At 38.4% G+C, this 24650-nt stretch overlaps 1 protein-coding gene across 3 annotated transcripts; it reads left to right on the top strand.

The window, feature by feature from the left end:
- The first annotated feature begins 3049 nt into the window (after positions 1–3049).
- LOC139949566 (uncharacterized) lies at positions 3050–24626 on the top strand. Of its 3 annotated transcripts, none has more exons than XM_071947960.1 (16): positions 3050–3179; positions 5216–6962; positions 7458–7629; positions 8284–8457; positions 9241–9319; positions 9942–10093; positions 10989–11151; positions 12655–12699; positions 13805–14008; positions 15871–16262; positions 16966–17431; positions 18693–18959; positions 19738–19939; positions 21107–21857; positions 22256–22634; positions 23180–24626. In XM_071947960.1, exons 2-16 carry the CDS (start codon positions 5263–5265, stop codon positions 23314–23316), a joined length of 5283 nt encoding a protein of 1760 aa, XP_071804061.1. In that variant the 5' UTR covers positions 3050–3179; positions 5216–5262; the 3' UTR covers positions 23317–24626. The 3 variants fall into 3 exon arrangements, with proteins under 3 accessions (XP_071804061.1, XP_071804060.1, XP_071804062.1); XM_071947959.1 differs by having other exon boundaries at positions 9241–9349; XM_071947961.1 differs by lacking the exon at positions 12655–12699 and having other exon boundaries at positions 9241–9349.
- Positions 24627–24650: the final 24 nt, after the last annotated feature.

Here is a 24650-nt window from a genome sequence, read left to right as displayed (position 1 = left end):
CAGCTCGCCAGCAGTAGGTCAAAGGTTATACCTTAATGTACTAGACTTGTGGACGGGTCGTTAATGGTCTGTCGCGGTGAGATAGTCGAGTCGTGGTGTGGCGTAATAATTCAGGTTTCCTTAGATCACTGCTCTTGCACAACTACTACTCCCCCATTAAATGGGACTGTAGTCCCGAGAGCAGTGGTCTCGCGGGGGCCAGCAAGCTCGCAAGAATACTGCCAGTGTCGCAGGAATCGCAGAGAAAGTTGGAATCGCGCGGAGAGAGAGTCGGAATGCTATCACCGCGACAGACATTTAGCAACTTTTTCACAAGTGTATAATGTACCAAAGCAGGGTTTATCTTTAACTTTTTCAGTGACTAGCCAGCAGGAACAGTTAGATTTTCATTTCACTTGTCTGTCAACTTTTGCGCTTCATAATTCATATTGAACAGGGCTATTTTCCAAGACTGAACTAGCCAGCCAGAGGAAACTAAATAAATTGTGACAAGAGGACAGTTTGGATGTTAAAGGCAGTGGACACTATTGGTAATTACTCAAAATAACTATCAGCATAAAACCTCACTTAATGAGTATTGGGGAGAGGTTGATAGTATAAAACATTGTGAGAAACGGCTCTCTCTGAATTGACATAGTTTTCGAGAAAGAAGTAATTTTCCACGAATTTGATTTCGAGACCCCAGGGTTAGAATTTGAGGTCTCGAAATCAAGCATCTGAAAGCACACAACTTCGTGTGACAAGGGTGTTTTTTATTAAATTCATATCTCGCAACTTCGACGACCAATTGAGCTCAAATTTTCACAGGTTTGTTATTTTATGCATATGTTTAGATGCACCAAGTGAGAAGACTGGTCTTTGACAATTACCAATAGTGTCCACTGTCTTTAAGTAAGCATAAAGCATTGGGGTTTGTTTCATTGTGTAAGGTTCAGTTTTAACCTAGTAATAACTACATTAATATGAGTTCAGTTTTAAGTAGACTTGTCCAGTTAATCCAGATTAACAGAAACGTCAAAGAGCACCTTTCATAAGCACCTTTGACCTCGCAATCATTTCACATGGAGATTCACAGTGAACTCCTATGTACATGTACATGTATACATATAAAACAATGTCTGCTTAGTGCAGATGACCAAAAGTGCAGCTGCCAAACATCACCTCGGACCAATAAAGCACAGATATAGAAGCTTCGTCACTGCACCTCATAGCCAAATAAATCATTATTTATCCAATGAAATTACTGGTTCTGTAAAGCCAATACATGTCTTTATCCATAAGGTTAAAGACAGGGGTCCAGTTTAAGGCTTTGGAAGCTTCTGTTTATTTAAGTTTGTTGAATTGTCATACTTATCAGCATTTTTGTTTAACATTATTCCGGTTTACCCTATGTACGTCATCCTTTCGATTAAAGTAAAAACGTAAAGGTGTTACATGTGGGCTTAGGAATGTAATTCTGTTGAGGAGTAACCTTTATTTAATACGTTATTATTTCCTTTTTCCACTTGGTAACACCGTGTATTTGCAAAATAAATATATCATCACTTAGAAGCTTTTGTGTTGCTATCTTTTTCTTAAAGTTTTGGTTTGCTTTAATAAAGTTTCCTCTTGAAAATCTGGGAAATACTGTATTTTTAATCATAAATTAAAATTTGGTTTTCCGTTATTTATTTTGACACCCCACAATTCTGGGGACAACATCTGAATGGCCTCTTACATATAAAAGACTTTATTTATTTTGCTTGAATGCTCAATATGTTGAGAGATGTGAGTAAAACAATTGATCTTACTAAACTAAACTAAAACTTCATTGACTAAAACTGAGTTAAAATACCTATAGGGTCGATTTCCTAAACTATTAGCTCAGGAAATGTCTACGTAAGCAATGAATGAGTGAAGCACCAATGAAAACAGTGTAAGCTGTATTGAATTTTGGCTAGGAACCCGTTTCTGCTAAGCAATATTTGACTGTGCTTAAAAAACCTGCACAGCAAATTGTTGTGCTTGCATGCTTTATGAAATTTTGCCCTGTTTTTTTTTCCTTTTTTTTTTTTCATGGACTCCAATGACCGCTTCATATATGGGGCGCCGTTTGTCCATTAATTGTTTGACACTTTTAAGGCTTGTTTTTACCATGGTTTACAGCAATTAGATGTAAACCATAGAAACTGTTGGCAAATCCTGTTATGGTTTACATACCAGTAAAGTATTTGTTGTGTCTAAGTTTATGGTTTACAAACCATGAACATACAAAAAACATTTACAAATCGTGGTTCATAAACCAAGAAAATTTACGCATCTTAAAAACATGTTTTATAAACCATAAAAAATAAAGCAAATTCATGGTTTACAAATCATGGTTTACAAACAATGAAAATTGAGACATCTAAAAACATTGTTTATAAACCATGAAAATTTAAGATAAAAATCGTGGTTTACAAATCATGGTTTATAAACCATAACAAATGAACCATAAAATCATGGTTTGTGACAATGGTTTATAAACCATGAAAATCGAGACTTCTTAAAAAACATGGTTTATAAACCATGAAAATTGAGACTTCTTAAAAAACATGGTTTATAAACCATGAAAATTTACACATCTCAAAAACGTTGTTTGTAAACCATAAAAAAAAGTGCACTTACAAATCATGGTTTACAAACCATAAAAAATGTGCACTACAGAAATCATGGTTTATAAACCATAAAAACGTGCACTCAAAAATCATGGTTTATAAACCATAAAAACGTGCACTCACAAAACATGGTTTACAAACCATAAAAAATGTGCACTCAAAAATCATGGTTTATAAACCATGATTTGTAAGTGCACTTTTTTTTATGGTTTACAAACAACGTTTTTGAGATGTGTAAATTGTCCATAGACACCATTTCGATTATTTTATTTAACATTTAATACACTCCTTAAAAGACTAGCTTCAGCATAAGGTGGAAATAGGTGGACTAGCAAAAGGTGGAAATTATGCTTTTGGCGATGAACAGCGCCACCTTTCGTCAGAAATCCTGTAGTCTTTCATATTAAACATGGCGGTGCAATAAAAAGTGGTGTTCGCGTCGCGGGAAAGAGCTCCCCCATTCTCTGGATAGTTTCCTTGAAAATAGTCCCACTTACTGGAGTTTAAATCACTCATAAGAAAGAGTTCATGATTGAGTACATTGTGAGTATTTCAAAATGTCTTTGTAAAGTGTTAAAATGACATATTTTGATTGTTAAGGCACACGGGAGACGAAATGTCCTTTTACTAAAAGGTACGTCACGCGTCTGACTCTGTTCATCACTCGGTCGGCACGGGGGTATCTTGTACCATGGAGCTTGTACCAACTCGTACCAATTTTTGGACGACCAAACCACCTGAAAATCTGAAATAATATTTTAATGATGTATGTGGAAATGGGTTTTTTGATAACTGGGCTTACTAATTGGGATGAAGTTGTAGTTTGTTGTTTCACTCACACAGTCACACTGTGACTGTTGACGACATGTTCTTAATTTTAGTTAGTATAATTACTATTATTAAGTATATTAAAAGTTGTAATTATGTTAAAGACTCCGTTTGCTCTGGTCGACTGCGACAGTGCTAGCTGTATCGTCAGTGTCTTTAGTCAGCTCAGTCAGTGACATGGACTCAAGGTCTGACTGGAGTCCCCATTTTTTAGAAAGATTTTCTTATCCTGACACCAATTTTTCAATTCATGATGATTAGCGAATGAAAAAGTGGTGGCAGGATTGTGGAAATTTAATTTTTTTATTTTCTTCATTGCAGCTCCTCTAGATCCAGGCCCTACTTTACATGGAATTCGCTTTACATGTATTATCTCAGAATACTTTTAAACCATTATGAATAACCACTTTTATTGCAGCTTTTGGCTCTGTCACAGCAAAGTTTAGATCGGTGCATATATAATACATTAGTCACAACCTGCATGCCATCCCAGGCAACACAGATAGTTAGTGCATGGCAAAAACATGGCTGTTGCAGTGCCATCTCCCCAGACAATTGACAATTTTTTGCTCTTTCTCACATAATAATTTGATTAATTCTGCTTGTTTTGAATGAAAGTTTCACACTCGCATGTTTGAGACGAAGTGTTCAGTAAAAATATCAGAGTTATAAATTCTATATTGGTGATCAGGTTTTTATTTATGACTTTATTCAAATCCGAAGGATGAAGCAATAATGGTGACACATGGGTCAAGTTAGGGTGTGCTTGACCGCTCAGCCATGACATGCCAGTTTGTAAAACATCAGCAAGATTGAAAACAATTTCACTGATTTTTTTATAAAATATTGTTATAGTAGGAAACCTTCCTTGAGGTAGCTTTCTTTGAAATGATTTAGTTTTTAGGAAATAAGTCGAACAATTGTTCTTTATCGCACTTGTCTGGCCAAAACCTGGGCCCAAATTCATGGCTCTGCTTACTGCCGAATTCTGCGCTTACGATCACGATTCCCCGCTTACGTGCAAGCGCCGAATTTCTGCGCTAGTCATGTAAGCGTAGAATGCCTAGTAACGTGGAGTACGCACGCGCAGAAGCCCAAATTCGCCGCTATCCCATGAAATACGCTTGCCGTAAGCACAGAAATCCCTGCTTCCGTAAGCGCCGATTCCCTGCTTACGGTAAGCAAGCAGAGCCATGAAATTGGGCCCTGGTGTCTGAAAACAATGGAAATATTTAATGGGGGTGTTAGCTATTTTTCTCATGACTCTGATACATGACGGATTGAGCTTTAGTCATGTAACAGAACGTTACAGAATTGGTAAGAGAAAAACAATTGTGAAGATCACAGATTTACATAAAACTTACACGGTCTAATGATAAGGATAGTTAAAAACATCTCTTGAAATATTTTTGTCTAAAATTTAATATTTTATGAGAAATAAATAATATAATTTCGCGTTTGGTGTTTGTCACACAGTGAGCGTTTTATTCATTTTCACTTATTCATGCGAAAAGTGTAATCAGTTTTTCACTATTTTTTATTGACCGGGATGGCCAATTGATCTCAAACTTCTACAGGCTTGTCAGTTTATGTATGGTGGATAACATAAAGTGCCAGCAACCAATTCTGTAATGTTTCTTTTTAAACTTTCACAGGTTTGTTAATTCATTATGTTAGTTTACTGTCACAGTGCAGAAAATTACCAATGTTGTACATGTGCTTTTGAAGTTCTTTTTCTTCTTCTGTTTTAGGTTAAACTGTAAAGGAATTTGCTGACCAGACATTCCAAGCAAACAATATGGATGCTGAATCCAACGTTTTGGGAGCAAGTGGAATGCTTAGACCTTCTCCAAGGGATGATCAAAGCCTAATTAATGTTTCCTCACCTGAAAAAATGGCCGGAGATATTGATGTTGAGGCCACTTCAGACATTGAACCAGAAGAAGTGGCTAAAAAATCGAGCAGTATTGATGACGTCAAATCTACCGAGGATGATGTAGTCGTAGCAGATATGGAGTCGATCAGTTCGGAAAAGGGAATCTCAAATCAGAAAGCACCTGAGATGCCAAGTTCTGGATCTACTCAGGAAACGGTTCCAGACATTCTTTTGGTTCAGACAGAAACCATGAAAGAAGGCCTTGATGATGATAAACACACTGACAGATCTTTGGATCAGAAAAGTTCTGAAACTAATGACTTAGATTCTTCCATACAAGTTGCGTCGAAAACTTCATCAGAAGAACATGTCTTGGATAATCAGACGGATGGTTCATCGAGTGTGTTGGACGAAAGCTCAGAAAATACGAGTAAAAAGGAGAGAGCAAATCAGAGTGAGAGCAGTGATACAACGAAAGATGCCCAAGGAACAAGTTCTTCAGAGACGCAGAAACGTAGCAAGATTGACTCTGGGGCCAGGAGTCTAGAGTCTAGGTTGGGCACCATAAAGACTACTCCAGTACCAAGTAGCAAAGCCAAGACGTCAATAGCTTCAACTTCCACCCAGTCTATACCAAACGTTGTCCCACCACCTGAAGAGATATTTTCCAGACGGCTGAAATCTTTTGAAGATGCTTTCAAAGCAACGCTGCAGAACCTTGAAGCCCCTAAGAAGACCGTTAGCACTGGGGTTATTGACCTGACGGATAGCAAGAAATCAGTAGTGTCGTCTTACAAGAATCTTGATGATTCAAAACAGAAAAAGCAAAAAGATATTAAGCAGGAGCCCTCTAGTAAGCTACTCTTCAAGTTCGATTCTAAACCCCTTCCAGAGAAGGAGGAAGCAGATGTCATCATCATCGACTTGACAGATGATGAAGAAGATTCTTCGAAGCAACCAGAACTTGATAATTTCAGCTCGGATTCCTCTTCTACAATTATCGATGTTGAGCAAGCCGCTAAAGAATCCACTGAAGAAGAAGTTCCTATGAAATCAGCCGACCAAATCACGACCTCTAAATCGAATGAGACAACCAGCCAACCAGAACTCAAAATCGATACTGATGTTGGTGAAGCAAAGCCTGAATCCACTGATCCCGCTTCTGACACCAAATTAAGCAGCAAGGATAGGGCGCCATGGTTTCCCAAAAAGAACAAGATGGAGACGTCAAGTGAACCCACAGTCTCCCAAGATAACAAGCAAGTCAAGAAGGAAAGTCCACAATCAGAGCAAGGCAGTATTGAACTGCGACGGCGATCAAGAAAATCTATATTCTTGGAGAGTCAGAAAGCAGAGAACATTGAAGGTTTTAAAGTTTTTGAGGGACTTACTTTCAATCAGTCACCGAAGACCAAAGATACAAACAGAAGGCGATACTTTACGGATCAATCCGATGAGCAGACCAGGGTAGAAGGAGGGTCTAGAATGAGGTCTGTACCCCGAGAGAGATCCAAGAGCGATGAAGGGCGGACATTAACTGGCAAGAAGTATCGGATCTCTAAAAGTGGCGTTCTTCTGCAACCGGGCAATAAGGTCGAAGCCATGGACTACTCTAAGAAATGGTAAGAGGCATTTTCATTATGTTTGTCTTTACCTCCATTCGGGTCCCTCTACATTAACAAGGGATTTTGTTGCATTGTGCAGGCATGTTGTTTTTGTTAAAACTGAGCAAGGGTGTTTGCCCTGCTATTAAGTGCAACAGTATGCACAGAAGTGGATACCTGGCTGCTATGACTGAGGGACCATGAACTCAGTCAAATGCAACAAATTCCATCAAGGTATGAACTTGAGTTGACAGTTGCCAAATACAATAATTTCAAGGCCTGTTACGGCCCTCAGAAATGAATGCGGGAGCATAGACACATAATCTTAATAAATTGTTTCTCACACAGCAAAGATTGTCAACCTAGATGAAGTGGATAATACAGTCCTTGTTCACTTTGAATGATGGAATTTCTTAGCCATTGCTCACAAGCAAGGGACCACTGCTAAATTGCTGTCGTGTGAACAGGGCTTTACCCTTGATAATTTGTTTCTCTCTGTATGACATTGTTTAGGTACACAGCCAAGATTGTCAACCTAGATGAAGTTGATAAAACAGTCCTGATTCACTTTGAAGGATGGAATTCCCGGTTTGATGAATGGCTGGGGTTTGAAAGTGACCGGTTGCGACCTTTAGCGAGAGTGTCTGCTCGTAAAGAAGTCGCTAAAGAAGTCAAAGCATTAGGGGTATGTACATGTAGCTAGTGTTGTAAAGCTTATTAATGGTTCACTGTATACTTGATTTAAATTTAGACAGGGTTTGTACTGACCAAGGACTGTATGCTTCGTTTTTAAGACAATTGCCATTATTTCCTCCGTAAAATAGGTGACCTTTAATTAATAAAGAATAAAGAATGATACACTGTACATGATTTTGTTTTACCAATCAAATTACAACGTTCTGTGCATGTAGTGATGTTTTATTTCTACATGTGCATTTAAAGGCAGTGGACACTATTGTTAATTACACAAAATAATTGTAACATAAAAACTTACGTGGTTACAAGCATTGGAGAGCTGTTGATAGTATACAACATTATGAGAAACACCTCCCTCTGAAGTAACTTAGTTTTCGAGAAAGAAGTAATTGTCCACGAATTTGATTTTGAGACTTCAGAATTAGATTTTGAGGTCTCGGAATCAAGCATCTGAAAAGCGCACAACTTTGTGTGACAAGGGTGTTCAAACTTTTACAGTTTTGTTATGTTTTGCTTATGTTGAGATACACGAAGTGAGAAGACTGGTCTTTGACAATTACTAAAGTTGTCCAGTGTCTTTAAACTGAAGTAGGTTGTTTCCGTAAAATTTCTTTACAAACGTTTTTGCTTTCTCTTTTTTCAGGGCTACAAGATCGGAAATGAAGTTTTGGCTCGTTGGTCTGATTGCCGTTACTATCCAGCCAAGATCCTAGGAATAAAAACCAATGGCTCATACCGTGTTTTATTCTATGATGGGATTGAGAAGGTTGTCATGGGGATTAATGTACGAGATATGCCGGACTCCCTCAAATCACAGGTGAAGATATACTAACTTTAGACTTAAAAGTTTGTCTTTGTGCTCGACCACAATCATTGGTACACAATATTTTTGTGTCCATTTTATGAACAACAGTTTGAACACCACTGATGTAGCAGACATCTCAATGTTGTGACTGTATAATCAATAAACAAACTCTGTGTCAATGATAAATAAAAAGTCCTTTAGTTTGTTGAGTACAAGATCTTACACTGGATCGCAGGCTCAAGGCCAGTTATTTTAGCATTGGGCTAGCAAACTCATCACTGGACAAGTCCGGCGAGTATGGAAGTATACCATAGAGTTATATATAAGAACTAGAGGGCGCACTGGCCTTTATACGCAACCCGACAGGCAGCCGTATTCTAAGTTGGCAAAACAGGCAACGCACAGCGTGTGTTTGTGCGGCCATTTTTCAAGTTGACAAAACAGTATCACTTTCAATAAAAACAAATTCCAACGTGTACTTCATATTCAACGCGTGTACAGAATGTAGCACGTGTCTCCTTGCGGTCCCGTCGTGTTTGTGCAAGAAGCATCACCAGTGCGCCCACTAGTTCTTTTATATAACTCTATGAAGTATACCTACTTATAAACCAAATAAGAGATTTGAAAGCAAATGAGATCAATTTTATCTAACTGCTTTTTCAACTAAAATAAGATTATTTGTTAAACTGTGTAGAAGTCCTTTTTCCCCCTTTTTTTCAAGCCCTGCGATCTTTTGGATTTTCCCGCCACATTCCAGCCCTGAATAATGACACCCTTTGTTTTTATTCCACACAGGATTTCTTCAGTAATTTGGAGCATCAGTTCAGAGCTCTCTTGAACAAGAAACGGAAGTCACATAAAGAGGAACCTGAGGGTAAATCTAGGAGAGACCAAGTTTCAAAAGGTATCCGCTGAGATGCCCCCCCCTGAAAAGAATAGCAAAATCATTTAGAATCTTAAACAATAAACAGGCATGCAACTCTTTCGCAGATCCGCGATTCTCAGAGTTTCATGAAATGGAGCTGCTACGAAAAAACACAGGCTCTCCTCGTAACAGCATACCTTCCACACCATTTTTTGTACAGTCTGGCTCCTTAGTGTTTTTATTGCTTGTTGTATATTGGGATGCGGGGTGAACCAGACGAAAATGCCCATTACCTAGCTTCATGTTGCTGCAGAACATGCGATCAATTGGAAAATTATTTTCAGCGTTTTTGTCCGCTGAAGAGTTGCATGCCTGAATAAAGTACAAACCCTAAAACAAAAAACATTGTTAAGTCAAGTTTTTGACTTTGTAAAATGGTCGACCGTGTTTAGTTTGCAAAGTAAAAGGAAAACCATGCGATTTCGAGGCATATTTGTGTGGATCATTATATTCTACTTTTAAACCATCTTTTTAACCATGCATTTTATAACAAACGGTTTCAAACGCTTTTCATAGACCCAATCCAAGCCATAAGTTTCATTCACTCAAATGAATTTTGTTTAATCATCAGGTTCATTATCTGGTAGCAGACCCTCTAGCCCTGTCCCCCCTGCCCAGAAACGACGTCATCCATCAACAACTTCCTCTACATCATCAACTTCTCAACCAATCAAACGAAGTCGTCCTGAAACTCTAAAAGCGCAACCGCCAGTAGCGACTAAGGTACGTTAGAGATTCAAAAAAGAAACTTTGGCTATCATTCAACAATATAATTTGAAACCCATTAGACAGTAGGAGGTCAGATAGTAGGTCAGTTAGTAGGAGGGTTGACCGTGTACTGTGTTGATGCATTCACATTGATATCATATTGCAGGCTGTCATAAATTAAATTATCTGTCATTCGGATGAAATTGAATGTTCAGAGAGATGTAGGAGGGTTGACCATGTACTGTGTTGAAGCATTCACAGTATGGTATCATACAGGCTGTCATAAATTATCTGTCATTCAAAACACAGACTATGATATTGAATGGTCAGACAGTAGGAGGGTTGACTGTGTACTGTGTTGATGCATCCTTCACATGATATCATATCACAGGCTGGCTTAGTTTATTAATCAAAACTTCAGTGGATGGTATTTATTGGTCAGACAGTAGGAAGGTTGACTGTAAACTGGTTGATACATTCACTACATAACATTAAATGGCAGGCTGTCGTAGTTTATCATTCAAGACTGTGGTATTGAATGGTCAGACAGTAGGAGGGTTGGCTGTTTATTGGTTGATATATTCACCACATAAAATCATATTGCAGGCTGGCTTACAGTGGATGATATTATTTGGTCAGACAGAAGGAAGGTTGTTGAAATTTGTTTAGGGCGCTCTGAAGTTGCTCTGGACATTGAAAAACATTCGCTGTTGGCCAGTGCAGAAAATTTGGCGCTGCAACATGTCATCTGACTTGAAGTTGGCTAAACTGTCAGTTAGTAGGAGGGTTGAGGTAGTAATTCAAACAACATCATTAGCGTTCGAGAAAGACTCTGCTAGGGTCGGAACGTCAGGCCATTAAATATTTTATGCAGCTAATTTTATTTTCTCAACATCTTAATCCCTTAAAGGTACCAAAGGTTACTAAGCCGGCTGCTGATCCCGTCATTAATCCCCCTACTCCTCCTCAAGCATTGGTTGATCTTCCGTCCCCAACATCGTCGGAGACCAATGAGCTCATAATGTCGGCATTAGATTATAGAGCATCGGAAAAGAAACGCTATCGGGAACCATGTAAGTCATTTCACATATTATCCTGTCACATATAAATTTTGTTTCACCAAAACATTTTTTTTATTGTTATTATTTTTCTTTCTGTTGGAGTATTTTTTATTTTTTTTTCCAGAATAATGATGGTTTTGTATCATAACACTATTCATTTTTAAGCACCCGGGGCGGAGTGCACCTTTAATTTGTCAAAATCATCACATAAGTGCAAAAGTTGTATCTCCATTTTGAAAGCATAGTACATGTATCTTGCATGAAAAAGCTCTGCGAAGAAAATACTTTATTGTACAATGTACAAATTTTGTGTGTACATGCGGGTGATCTTTTGACAATTTCAAACTCGTGCTTAGCAGAATTTCTATTCTAGCAGATACCATGAGTATTATTGTCATGTCTTGGTTAATGCTGTTTTATTTTTAAAAAAAATGTGCAGTTTTTAATTTTTGCTTGCATTTTTGATGGAGTGCTCCTTTAACCTTTAACAAATATTTTTTATTTGATTTGTTTAGAAATGTTGTTGGATTGCACGTTTAACTTCTCAAAAACTGAAATGTAACTGTGTGATGATTATCACAAATTAAAATTTATATTACTGATTTAAAAAAAAATGTCTTTTTGACCCCCACTTCCATTGTCAATTTATGATAACTCAATAATGTTGCTTTGCTAATTGATTTGCTTCGTTGATTCATGCTGGTATTGTTTGAATTTGACCCTATTTCTGTTACTGGGTATTAATATTTGTGTTCTGTTTGTGTTGTTTTTATTGTTCTGTGGTTGGCTATTTTAATCAAAACAAATAATGGTTTCAAAAAATTTGTTTTAACAATAGATGATAAAAACACAGTTTAAACATAGATTCCGGTCGGCATGGGTGGCTAGTGCATGATAAAGCTCGTCTCTCCCCAATGCGACCCTGGTTTGATTCCCGGCTCCGGTTTTCTTTGCCTCAAACACTGTCAATCTCAGGCTGTGCTTAGTGTTCATGGGTTGAAGGGGCCATTGCTACTTGCCTCTTAAACAAGTTGTAACCGCGTCCTTTGTCATTCAGTTTCTAAGCTGCGAGTACGGATGATAAGCCTCCCAAATTATTATTGCCAAATAAGAAATACATTTCTGTTATTTTCTTATAACGTTCCTTAATATTTGAGGACTGTACCGAGCCAATTTTTTTTTTTAAGTAGGATTTGAAACTTTGCATGCTGGAAGTATAATAAGGCGAGGTTTGCGGTAGTACGGTGTGTGAATCTCTTTTGAGTAGTGTTAGTTCTGAAAAGAACCGGTAGTTTCGATCAGTATGCTCTGATCGTCTTCAGGAGAATTCTGGATTCTGCAGCTTAGCAGCATAGTTAGAAACAAAGTCCAGCATTCTCTTGAAGACGATCAGAGCATACTGATCGAAACACTGATTTGTCAACCATTGGCTCTTTTCAACTCCCAAAAGAGATTTTCACGTGATGTTACCGCAAGCCTCACCTTATTAAGTCTATTTTTGTTTTTTGTTTTCAGTGATATTCGACAAAAACTCTGGACTCATCCGAGACCCCAGACGATGTAAGTTGATTGGCTAATTGTAAACACATGATTAGACATATATTTACATTAATATGCAGATTATTTTTTTTTGTCATAATTGTCTCAGGAAGTGGAAAGACAAACTTATAAAACTTATGATTTACTTTAATCAATGCATGCTGTAACTTATAATTGCGAAGCATGTTTTATATTATTTCTTTTAATATTTCTAATGTAGTTTTGCATGGTTTTATTTTGCTGCATGAATAACATTAGGACTCCAAGGTCAAATTTGGTTTTCTTATGGTTTTTTTTCCTATAGATAGAATCCTTGTGAAATTGGGGGGGGGGGGGAGGTGGAGTCTCTACTCTAAGCTCACATAAAAATGGTGTAAAATGCCACTGTGTTTGATACCCTTTAAGCGCATTTTTTGTCTATATCTCAAACTGTTCAATGACTTCACATTTCAAAGTGCTACCGCAGTCATGTGTATATCAGATTGTGTATTCTCATAAGGATTATTCTTACTGAATGGATATTTTTGCTCCTAATTTTCGTTGACCACCTTTTGGAATTTTATTGTAAACATCTACATTTATATACAGTAGTAATTAATACTACGTATACTTTGGCTACCAGCTTCCCTAAAAATGTTACTTGCTGAGGTGCTGTAGTTTTTGAGGAATGAGTGAACGTTGCAGGCCTGATACTTCACGGAGGCAACGAAGACGAATGCCACCGTGCCCCCCGGTCAATGCCTTGGCGCCCTTGAAATGCTTCAGTAGAAATTTACAATTTCCTCATAGGGTGCCCCTTACTATGGAGAAAATGCCTTTGTGCCCTCGCCCTTTCAAAACAAAGCATACAGGCCTGCAACGTCACAAAAATAATGTTAGAGTAAATCTGTGGACATTGTGTTTTGTGTCCTCCAAAAAGTACCCAAACCCTTTAATCGCGGCATAAATGAAAGTGTTATTAAATTACATTATTTGATTTAATATATTTTAACCTTCACTCCCCAGTGATAGCCCCTAAGGAGTTTTGTGTAATACAAAAAGTACCCAAACCCTTTAATCGCGGCATAAATTTAAAGTGTTATTAAATATTATTTTATTTAATATATTCTGACCTTCATTCCCCCAGTGATTGCCCCTAAGGAGTTAGTGATTGATTTGGATCACAATAAATACAAGTGTGAGGTACCGGACTGCGGGAAGGGATTCCGTAAAGCCAGTTTGTTAGAGTACCACAAGAAGTATTACCACATCAACAAGCCGGCTACTAGTACATCGGCTCACACCGCTGCTAAGAATGCCGTGACCAGAAGCCGTAAGAGGCTATCAACATGTAAGTATGCTCATTTGAAGTCTAATAGATGTTAAATTTGCATTGGGATAAAGAATATTAATTTTGGTTCTTACCCTTACCTGATCGTGTTAGCACTGTATACTCACAGAGCTCGGGAAAGTACTGAGTTTACTGTGCTTACACACATCTGTTTAAGGGTTAAACCAAAATTAACTTTAAAATCTATCCACCATTCAACCTTTAATTCGGGTCTGTATGTCAGTTTATTTTTGAACGGGCAAGGCCATTTTCATTTTGCAAAGGGTACTCCCCTTTAAGAAATAAATTATAGTTACTTCTCATAGAGCGCTAGTTTACCGTCCCCTCCCCAAAGTTTTTCCTTAAAATAAATTGTAACCGACTTAATATTTGCATTGTTTTATCTTTTATGTGTGAAATGAATTTGACCGCTATATTGTTTTTAAAAATGTCCTTCTACTTGTTGTTATCATTGAACTGGTTTTCCTCCAATGTTCTATCCACTTCCACCCCCCTCCCTCCCTAATATTCTTCCCTAAAATCAATCAATATAAACCTGTTTGCATTGTTTTATTTATAAATGCAGACCTACACTTTGCATTGCTGTTGAATTTCACATGAATTTTACATGTACTTTTTATTTCTACAGTGCTTCTTTTTATCATTATTTTTGACCACTATAATGTTGTTTGATGTTCCTTCTACTTGCTGACAATTAAAGTTTCATTGTTTCATTATCATGTTTTCAATTGAGCGAACTATCCCCAACTGTTCTACACAACCCTTTTCTACCATCCCTCTCCATAATATTCTTCCCTAAACTCAATTGTTACAAACTTGTTTGCATTGTTTTACTTTTAAATGCAGACTTATACTATGCATAATTGTTGAATTCACATGAATTTTACATGTACTTTCTATTTCTACATTGTTTCTTTTTTATCATTATTTGTCAATAACGTTGTTGTGAAATGATTTGATACCTGCTCACAATGATGTTTTTTTTTGGCGCTATATATTATGAACTTGTCATCGTTGTTTACAAAATCGGTTTCCTGCCGGAGCTTTTCTGGCTTTTAAGATACCGCATTGATCATATGAGCAATATTTTATGCTTAGGCCTAATATGTATATTATTATAATCACTTATGGTTTATCACTGTCTCAGTCAGTTTTTTGCTCAGACTTTTTTTTCCTTCCATACTGTTTTGGTCTCAAAGTAGTTTTTAATTAAATGCTTACAATTTTCATTGTCTTGTCAAATACCTTTTTAAACATACTCTTTCTTTTGGTGTACACTGTACATGTATTTTATTTTCAGATTTTTTCAGAAGTGTCTTATTTAATGTTGTAATTATAGGCCTACTGTATCATAATATCATATCTTTCCTTACCTCTTTTGTCGGCCTAGATTAAAGCATACATGTATATGTGGTTTACAAACAACTTGTTCATAATCTAGTAATAAACCACTGGGAGAAACTGACTTAGTAAGTTTAAATTAATTTTGGGTGTAACAAAGAAAATTTGGCTGTAGTAGGACTTGCCAACGACCCTCGGATTAGCGTGCCCACGCTCTACCAACTAGGCTTTCTATTCCTAATATTTGTGGTTTCCTTAATTTGTCTAATCTTTATACATGTAATTGTTTTGTCAATAACCCCACCCAACAAAGATACTGGAAAAAACTAATGGGTGTTTATGCTGCTGCATAAACACCTAAATAGGGAGACCACCCACCTTAATAGCTCAGTTGGTAGAGGACTGCCACATTAATTCGGAGGTCACTGATTCAAATTCTGCTCTAGTAAATTTTTCTTTGTTCAAACTCAAAATGGAACTACTTTTAACTTTGTTTTTTCATTCCTTACATTTGTCTATAGCAACCATAGCTACAGGAGCTTCTAAGATCCGTCGTCATGAGAGTCTAGATTCTGCACCAGCGAAGGTCACCAGTCGACAACGATCTTCAGCTCCTGGTATCATGACGAGCGTCTACAAGCGCCCTCTATCATCAACGCAAGACACAACAACAAAGCGTCTTGCCCAGTCCATTAAATCATCACGAATAAAACAAAAGCTCTTGGCTGTTGCTAAGAAAGAAGAGCCACCAATAGTCCCCATCGAGGAACCTGCGGCTAATCCAATAATGCTCCCACCTTCACCCGCTCCTGCATTGGTATCACCCAAGAGGTCGGAGGTCACGCCAAAGGTCAGCGAGAGGTCGCGGAGGGTTTCAGGGACTGTGAAGGATGATAAACCCATTGTAAGCAAGGTGTGTGTCAGACATTTTAGCCCTTTGAGAAAGACTCTGCTAGGGTCGAAACGTCGGGTCATTTTTGCATTTATACCATAGGTTTTTTTGGTTGGTAAGCAGTTTGAAACGGCTAATTCTATTTTCTTATTTGGAAACTATCAAATACGTAATGCCAAATCTTGTTGAAGAAAACTCCACATTTTCTCCTGACTATTTGTCCACTTTGTACATTGTGCAAGTTCGAGTGTACACCATGCTCAACTAAAGGTCAACTATTTTGACTTCTTGTTCGGGGGTGCCAGTCAAAAGACATACAGTACTAACTGATAACTGTATTGTAGCCAGGGACCACACCCAAGTTTATGATACAACCTAGGAAGTGGCAGCAGAGGGATCACCTTAAGGGGATGCAACTTAGCTAGATAGCTCAGTTGGTAGAACACCAGCACGTTAAATCTGAGGTCGTTGGTTCAAATGCCGACCAGTCATTTTTTTTGTTCAAATGTGGAATTAAAAACTAAAGGTATAAATGTAGTGTTTTTTTACTTTGATTTCTTTGAATTTTGACATGCTAACAATCTTTTCATTCATTCAAACACTGACCCTGATGAAGCCTGAACACCTAGTGTTTTTTTCACAAACACTACATCTCTTGTTATTTTTATTTTTGTAAAATCATTTTCATCATGATAAGGTTCTATTTCTTGTGGTTCTGTTTCAGGACGTTGTAAAAGACGATATTCAACCTCCACCCAGCGCACCAGCTCCAACCGTAGAAAACGAAATTAAATTAGAACCAATTGAACCAAAGCCCTCTGACACCCCAGAGGTCATCCCTGAGGTCAAACCCGAGGTCAAAGTAGAGCCCGAGGTCAAGGAAGAGGTCAAGGGTCAAATCCCGGATGAAGATATAATCCAGGCGTTGAAGGACGCCGTTGCATCCGGTGGTTCCAAGAAGGATAAGCGCAACAAGACACATAAGAAGCACAAGCGTCACAAGGCAAGGAGTCGTGATCGTCGTACTCGAGAGCAAAGTCGTAGCAATCGACGGCGGATTGCAGACAGAGCGAAGGAACGGCGACTTCAGAAGCAAAGTAAAGGATCGCAGGAGTTACCGGAACAGAGCGCAGATAGCGTCATGGAGTGGACCTCAAAGTATATACCATCAAAAGGTAGACCATCAAAAGGTACGTTTGATTCATACTCATGGACTTTGAAGTTTCATCAAGTAGGGTTGGGATGTTTAACGTCCGAACCCGTCCTAAGAAAATCATAAAACGGGTTTGGTCTGGCTGGAAATATCTATAATGTGATGCTAATTACTTAAATTCTGGTCAGAGAAGGGTCTGTCTGTCAACAACATAATAAAGGTTGCTACAAACGGACCTGGTCAGTGTGTAAATGTACATCCACATGACTCCCGATCGCACCAGGTCAAGCACTTCCATAGTACGATCCAAGTACGGCAATTCATAGTACGTCCTTCTAATTTTCAGTCTTTTGCCACTCCGTCTAATTGCAGAACGGGATGGTTCCCCAAAATTTTTTTGAAGCACCTTCAAGATCAAACCTGTCCGAGCCCATCCATGAAGTTTAAGAATCAGACAGTAAAAATTGCTAATAAGTCCAATCCGTTTGCATACAGCTTAAGCCTGTTTGGCTACATTTTTAAGAACGTAGTGAGATTGAGTTTAGTGTGATTGGGGCTTTAACTGTTTAACATTTTGAATCTGTTTGCCAATTTCTTATTGATAAAATGAAGCTGACATTAGAAAAATAAAGGGACCTTACTTTTCTTAAAAATGTTAGCCCCAGATATTATCTAGGGAGAATGATTGATATCTCTTAAGTTGATATCTCTTAAGTTGGTGGAATGTTTCGTAATTTAATTCCCCTACAACTGTATTCATTATTTTCAATCAAATTTTTATCTTTGTTAATTTATTTTCTTTTAATGATAGAAAAGTTGTTAAAAGTTTTGTTTGATTATGTTTCTTATGGAAGTGTCGTGGCCGAGCGGTTAAGAGCACCGAATTCAAACTCTGGTGTTTCTGATCAGCGGAGTGTGGGTTCGAATCCCCATCCGTGACACTTGTGTCTTTAAGCAAGACACTTAACCATTGCTTCGTCCTTCCCATGGGACATAAAGCCATTGGTCCAATGTGTTGTCTCACGCATGTAAAAGAACCCAGTGCACTCATCGAAAAGGGAAGGGGTTCGTCCCGGTGTTCCTGGCTGTGGCTGCTGTATGCGCCATAGCACCTTGTAAACCCTTATAAGGTGCTAACTAATTGGGTCTCAGAATTCATCACTGCAATAACCTATCTTTATGAAAGTTTGTATGTACTCAGTGCTTAAGTTCCTTGTTTGGTAGATACGTGCGCTATATAAGACTTCAATATTATATGATTATATTATTATTATTATCCCCCCTCCTCATACTCTCAGGTGGTAAAAACCTCCCCCGTTTCCCAGCTCAAAGTGTTGATGTCCCAGATGCAAGTCAGCTGGTTGCATCAGGCGGTGTGGACTCTTCCGCTACAGAGGATGGGGGACCCAAGGAGATGATTAGCTGTATATGTCGTAACCCAGAAGAGGAAGGTTTTATGATTCAATGTGAGACGTGTTTTGGTTGGCAACATGGCGGCTGTGTTGGATTAACAGAGCATACTATTCCTAAGCAGTATATCTGTAACTTCTGCACGCACCCGGAGAGTAAGTATTACAATAATAATAGTTAGTTTTTATATAGCGCTTTTCATGCCCTAAGGGCATCCCAAAGTGCTAACCCTGGTCACAGGGCCTTAAATCATTCCTTGAACCATCTCAGCTCCCTGGTGGGGAGTATACAGCCTTGTGCAACAAATGTGCTACTCGGCTAAATCAATCACAAGAACCATCTCTGCCCTTACAGGTACCCAATTTCCCCTGGGTGGAGAGAAGCTTATGGTTAAGTGTCTTGCTCAAGGACACAAGTGTCACGGCTGGGATTCGAACCCACACTCTGCTGATCAAACACCAGAGCTTGAATCTGGTGCTCTTAACCACTTGGCTACGATACCCCACAATAGTAGTAGAAGTAACTAGTTCTTTTATAGCGCAGTCACAATAACGCCTCAATGCGCTTTACATTAGTGCCCTGGTCATTAGGCCTATAACATTCCTTTAATCTCTCTCAACTCCCTGGGGAGTATACATATACAGCCCTGAGCTGCAGTATGGCGTTGGCTATTGGCTTCTACAAACACAAAATCAACCTCCACCCTCCTTTACTCCTACAAAGTATTAAAGAATTTTTTTAATTTTATCGTAGATGCATACGTCAAAGAATTCTTAATAATAACTTTGTTTTTCGAGTACTGAGTAAATGTATACAGTGCTAACACACGTAGGTGAATATGGGTAAAAACCAAAATGAATATTCTTTATCCCGATGCAAATTTAACATCTATTCAACTTTGTTTTCCGTTTTTCAATTTCTTACTCTATTTAGACCTTCGTACTCATGCCAGACATCGCTACAATATAGACTGGTTTCAGACTGGTAAGCTACCCTGTCTAATCAAACCCAAAGAGCCTGATGAGGAAGCAGGGAGCCTGACTGAGTCTATGCTTCAGACTCATCAGCTCATGGCAGACATGTTGAATGTCACTGAGGCACTGGATACTCTGCAGCATAAAATCAAAATATTAAAGTAAGTTGCACAAAATACTAGAGAGGTTAACGAATGGCTACGAATGCATAAATTGATTCACCAACTTTGTATGTTCACCTGACGCGTAATCGAGGTTTCCATGTATTGCATGCACATTAAAGACACTGGACACTATTGGTAATTGTCAAAGACCAGTCGCCTCACTTGGTGTATCTCAACATGCACAGAATAACAAACCTGTGAAATTTGAACTCAATTGGTCGTCGAAGTTGGTAGATAATAATGGAAGAAAAAATGCCAAAACTGTGAAATTTGAACTCAATTGGTCGTCGAAGTTGCAAGATAATAATGAAAGAAAAAACACTCTTGTAAACACAAAGTTGTGTGCTTTCAGATGCTTCATTTCGGGACCTCAAAATCTAAATCTGAGGTCTTGAATTAAATTTGTGGAAAATTACTTCTATCTCAAAAACTACGTTACTTCAGAGGGAGCCGTTTTTCAACTTTTTATACTGCCAACAGCTCTTTATTGCTCATTACCAAGTTAGTTTTTATGCCAACAATTATTTTGAGTAATTACCAATAGTGTCCACTGCCTTTAACAATGGTTTAACAGGTGTTCATGCACGCACTTTGAAAAAAGGATAACATTTTTCTGATTATAGCTGTATTATAAAATGTTTATCGTGTGGGTCTTCCAAATAATTTTTATCTCAGGATGACATCTTGAAAGTAGACTTTCATCACCAAGATATTGTTATCTGAGGAGTGCGACTTCTTGAAAATAGAATGATGATAGCCAGAGATAATTTTATCTCAGGATGACGACATCTTGGAAGTAGAATTTTACTTCCAAATATATTTTTTCTTGGGATGACGACATTCTGAAAAATTGAAGGTTGTTTTTCCTGTGATTAATTATTTTGAGAAGTCGACACCCTACGTTCCGGATGTTGTCATCCCGAGATAATTTGTCTTGGGATGACGACATCTTACCCTAGATAAAATATATCAGGCCACGACATCTTTCTTTTAAAGGATGTCCTTATCCCAAGTAAAATCATATCAGGTTGTTGTCATCTTTTGTTTATTAAGTTTTCATCCTGCAGGGGTTTATCTCAAAAACTCAAAATATTTTTATAGCACTTCCAGAGCTTTCTAAAAGTGTTATTCAAAGTGTTATTCATTTGTTTTTCTGACCAACAGGAGCACTAATCACCCAGATTTGAAGTTATGGTCGTATCACTGGGGCCTTAAAGACGAGACTTCCAAGTTGGATGAATCCAGTCAGAGCCTGACTCTGCACAGCAGTTTGGATGACACCGACCTTCAGTTAACATCAGCTGAAAATAGCGCCCTCACTGAGTCGCTTAGAAGTGATGTACTGATGGATAGTCTGACGCAAAATGATACCAGCATAGGGGGTCTTAGCGATGTGAGCAATAGTGAGAAACCAAAGCAGGCTGATGATGCTCGGACACAAGAGGGCGACAAACCAAAAGATGTACGGAATATTTTCAAAAGTCTGCGGTCGATGTTGAGCTCGGGGCAGTATAGTCAGAGACCGGGTGGCCCTGTTGCTGGCCCAGAAACTGTTAACGAAGTGTCGGATGAGAATAGACCGTCGGGAAGTTCGGGTTTGGTAAAATCGTTTGGCAACGTCGTTCACAAGGTTAAGCCTTTAACGCACATACCTAAGAGTGAACCTTCCGTTACAAAACCCACTGGGATTCCAACAGCCTGTTTCGTTCCCGATGCTGCCACTGACATAAATGTCACCAGTGAAGGAGGGGCACCAGTGAAATCAGAGCATGATGGGAAAGTGAACAATGCCCCAAAGTATGCTGAGAAGGGAAGTGGGGATTTATCTGATGACGAGCCCCTTATTAACTACGTCAGTAAATTGATGCCATCTGGTGTGACTGTGAAAGGAAGCAGTGTGTGGACGCCAGTTAAGGTAAGGCAGAGTACCAGCTTAGATTCGGAAATAACTTTAATTTTTATTTATCTGCTACTTTCTGAAGAGCTGCTCCAATTACAGTTCTCTTCAATATCCAACTCTACATCAAAATGAATGTCAGGCATTTGTGTGATTTGTGAACTTTATAATCAGTGAGCTCATAGAAATATTTCTCTGGAGGATCGGTACTGGTGCGAACTTTAGAATCAGTGAGCTTTCAGGTGGAAATATTTCTCCAGAGGATTGGTACTGGTGTGAACTTTAGAATCAGTGAGCTTTCAGATGGAAATATTTCTCTGGAGGATTGGTACTGGTATGAACTTAAGAATCAGTGAGCTTTCAGATGGAAATATTTCAGTGGCATAAATATAATTATCAATATTTTATTTCGACAGTCGCCAGTTAAAACTCCTCAACAACAAGCCATCCAAGTAGACACCAAGCCTTCCTCAAGTAACCAAACCGCATCCAGCAAACCAGTCACACTGCCCTCTAGTGACCAGACAGTGCCAAGCCAGACAGACACACCGCCCTCTAGTGGCCAAGCTGTGTCAGGCGGACACAACACACCGCTTTCTCTCAATCAAACTATGGCAGGGAAATCACTAACACTTCCCACTGGTGAACAAATTGTGGACGGCGGATCTGTCACAGCGCCCTCAAGTGACCAAACTGCATCAGTCACAGCGTGTAAGATGCATTTGTTGCATCACATTGTGTGCGTTGAGGAGGAGTTAAAACGCAGGATGGACTTGGTAGAAGAACAGATAGAAGGTAAGAAAGATATTTTGAAAGATTATGTTTGGCTGCAGGCAGAGTTTGATGAGAATATACTTTAAGAATGCACTAAAACTAAAAGTTTTGCAGATGATATACTTGTTGGGTTTTGTTTTAAAGTCAAATGTGTTTGGCTGTTCTTTGTGGTCATGTGTTCAGGGTTATCCCAAGGATTTTCAAAACTGTTGGGCATTCTGGGCTTACATTTTTGGATGATTGGTCGAAACTTGTTAAATTAAAACGAGGTATTTGGAATAATTTTATTCTTTGTGTTTATCTTGGTTTTAAAAGTCCTAGTGTGCAAACTGAAGCATTCTATATGGTTTTCTCTCGATGATTTTTAGGAAGTTAAGTGTAAAAAAAAATTAAAAATGTGTTTTTGTGTTTTCTGCATCGGCTGAAATGTACGTGTATTGGTCAGGTACGCTAGTTTGTGCATGTACAGAATCGTTGGACCCTGGTGTTTTTACTAATTAAGAGAAGTAACTTTTGTCTTTAAGTTAGGGCTTTAACAACAACAAATCGTTGTTTTTGTGTTTCAGCGATGGAGGTTTCGTTTGCACAGTCAACAGGAACCAAGGACGTCAAGTATACTCCAACTGACCCAGTGCTGATGACCAAGACAATCCGTGTCATTATGAATGATCTAGACCAAGTCAGTAAGCTTGTTTCCATTTAGAGTTGACCCTGTTGCTGGGATTCAGGAAGAAAATAGGGCCCAATTGCATAAAGCTGTGGAGAATGCCTAGTAACATGGAGGACAACACTCACAAGCAAAATTCCCCTACTAAACCAAGAAATAATATGCTTGAAGTAAACATGGAATTCCTTGCCTCTGTAAGAGCTGATTCTCTGGTTATGGTAAGCAGAGCCATGAAACTTGGCCATGGGCTCAAATTCATAAAAGTCTGTCGGCACAAAAATTGCCCAATTCCATATAGCTGAAAATACTTCTTTAGCAAATTCCTTTGTTAAAGCCATTGGACCCTTTCAGTACAGAAGAAAAAAAAAAGTTCACAGATTTACAAATATTTTACAGGGTTTACAGAAGGTAATGGTGAAAGACTTCTCTTGAAATATTAGTCCATGAAATGCTTTACTTTTTGAGAAAACGGTAAAACAATACAAATTCTCGTTAGCGAGAATTACGGATTTGTTATAAACACATGTCATGACACGGCGAAACGCGCGAAAACAGGAGTGGGTTTTCTCGTTATTTTCTCCAGACTCCGATGTCCGATTGAGCCTAAATTTCCACAGGATTGTTATTTTTATATATAAGTTGTGATACATGAAGTGTGGGACTTGGACAATACTGTTTACCGAAAGTGTATAATGGCTTTAAGCAAACAGATGGTGGGGCACCAGTTTCAACAATGCAAACTTTTTGGAATTCTGGTGGTTAACCAAGCAGAAACTGTATTGCACCATGATTTCTCAAGTAAGCAGAAAATTTACCATAGATTTGCACTGTTACATCACTCTTGTGTTTACCACTCAATAGCCAGCATTTACCCTTGCTTGCGGTAAACAGCTTTATAAAAAAGAAATTCTGCTAAGGGACGCTCCATAAGCACAAAATGGCTGCTTACATGTTTTATGAAATTGGGGCCAGTTGTTTTCAGAATGATCTGGACCAATTAAGCGTGCTTTCATTTTAAGCTAGAGAGCTGACATGAAGGGGCTTCAAGTAGAAGCTGAAATACTTGTAAATATTATTTTATACATTAAAGTTTTGATTGATTGCAAACCTTTTTGTTTATAGATTTTTGAGGAACACTTCTCGTCACATGTTTTTTTTTAAGCATACATCAAGGCAATTAGAAATATGATATGTTTGAAAACACTTCACAGGGTGAAATGTATCATATTGTGAGTACTATGTCATCTGACAATGACTAGAGCATACTAGTCCAATGTTGAGCTAAATTGAGAAAACTCATTTCACAGTAGTGGAGTTTATAATGAGAAGTCCCCTCGATCCACTAAGCACAAGTAGTAGTCCCAGCCAAT

Source organism: Asterias amurensis, chromosome 17, assembly GCF_032118995.1.
Source record: "Asterias amurensis chromosome 17, ASM3211899v1".
Taxonomy (NCBI): domain Eukaryota; kingdom Metazoa; phylum Echinodermata; class Asteroidea; order Forcipulatida; family Asteriidae; genus Asterias; species Asterias amurensis.
The sequence above is the reverse complement of the archived record's forward strand: the minus strand, read 5'-3'. Positions and strand labels throughout refer to the sequence as shown.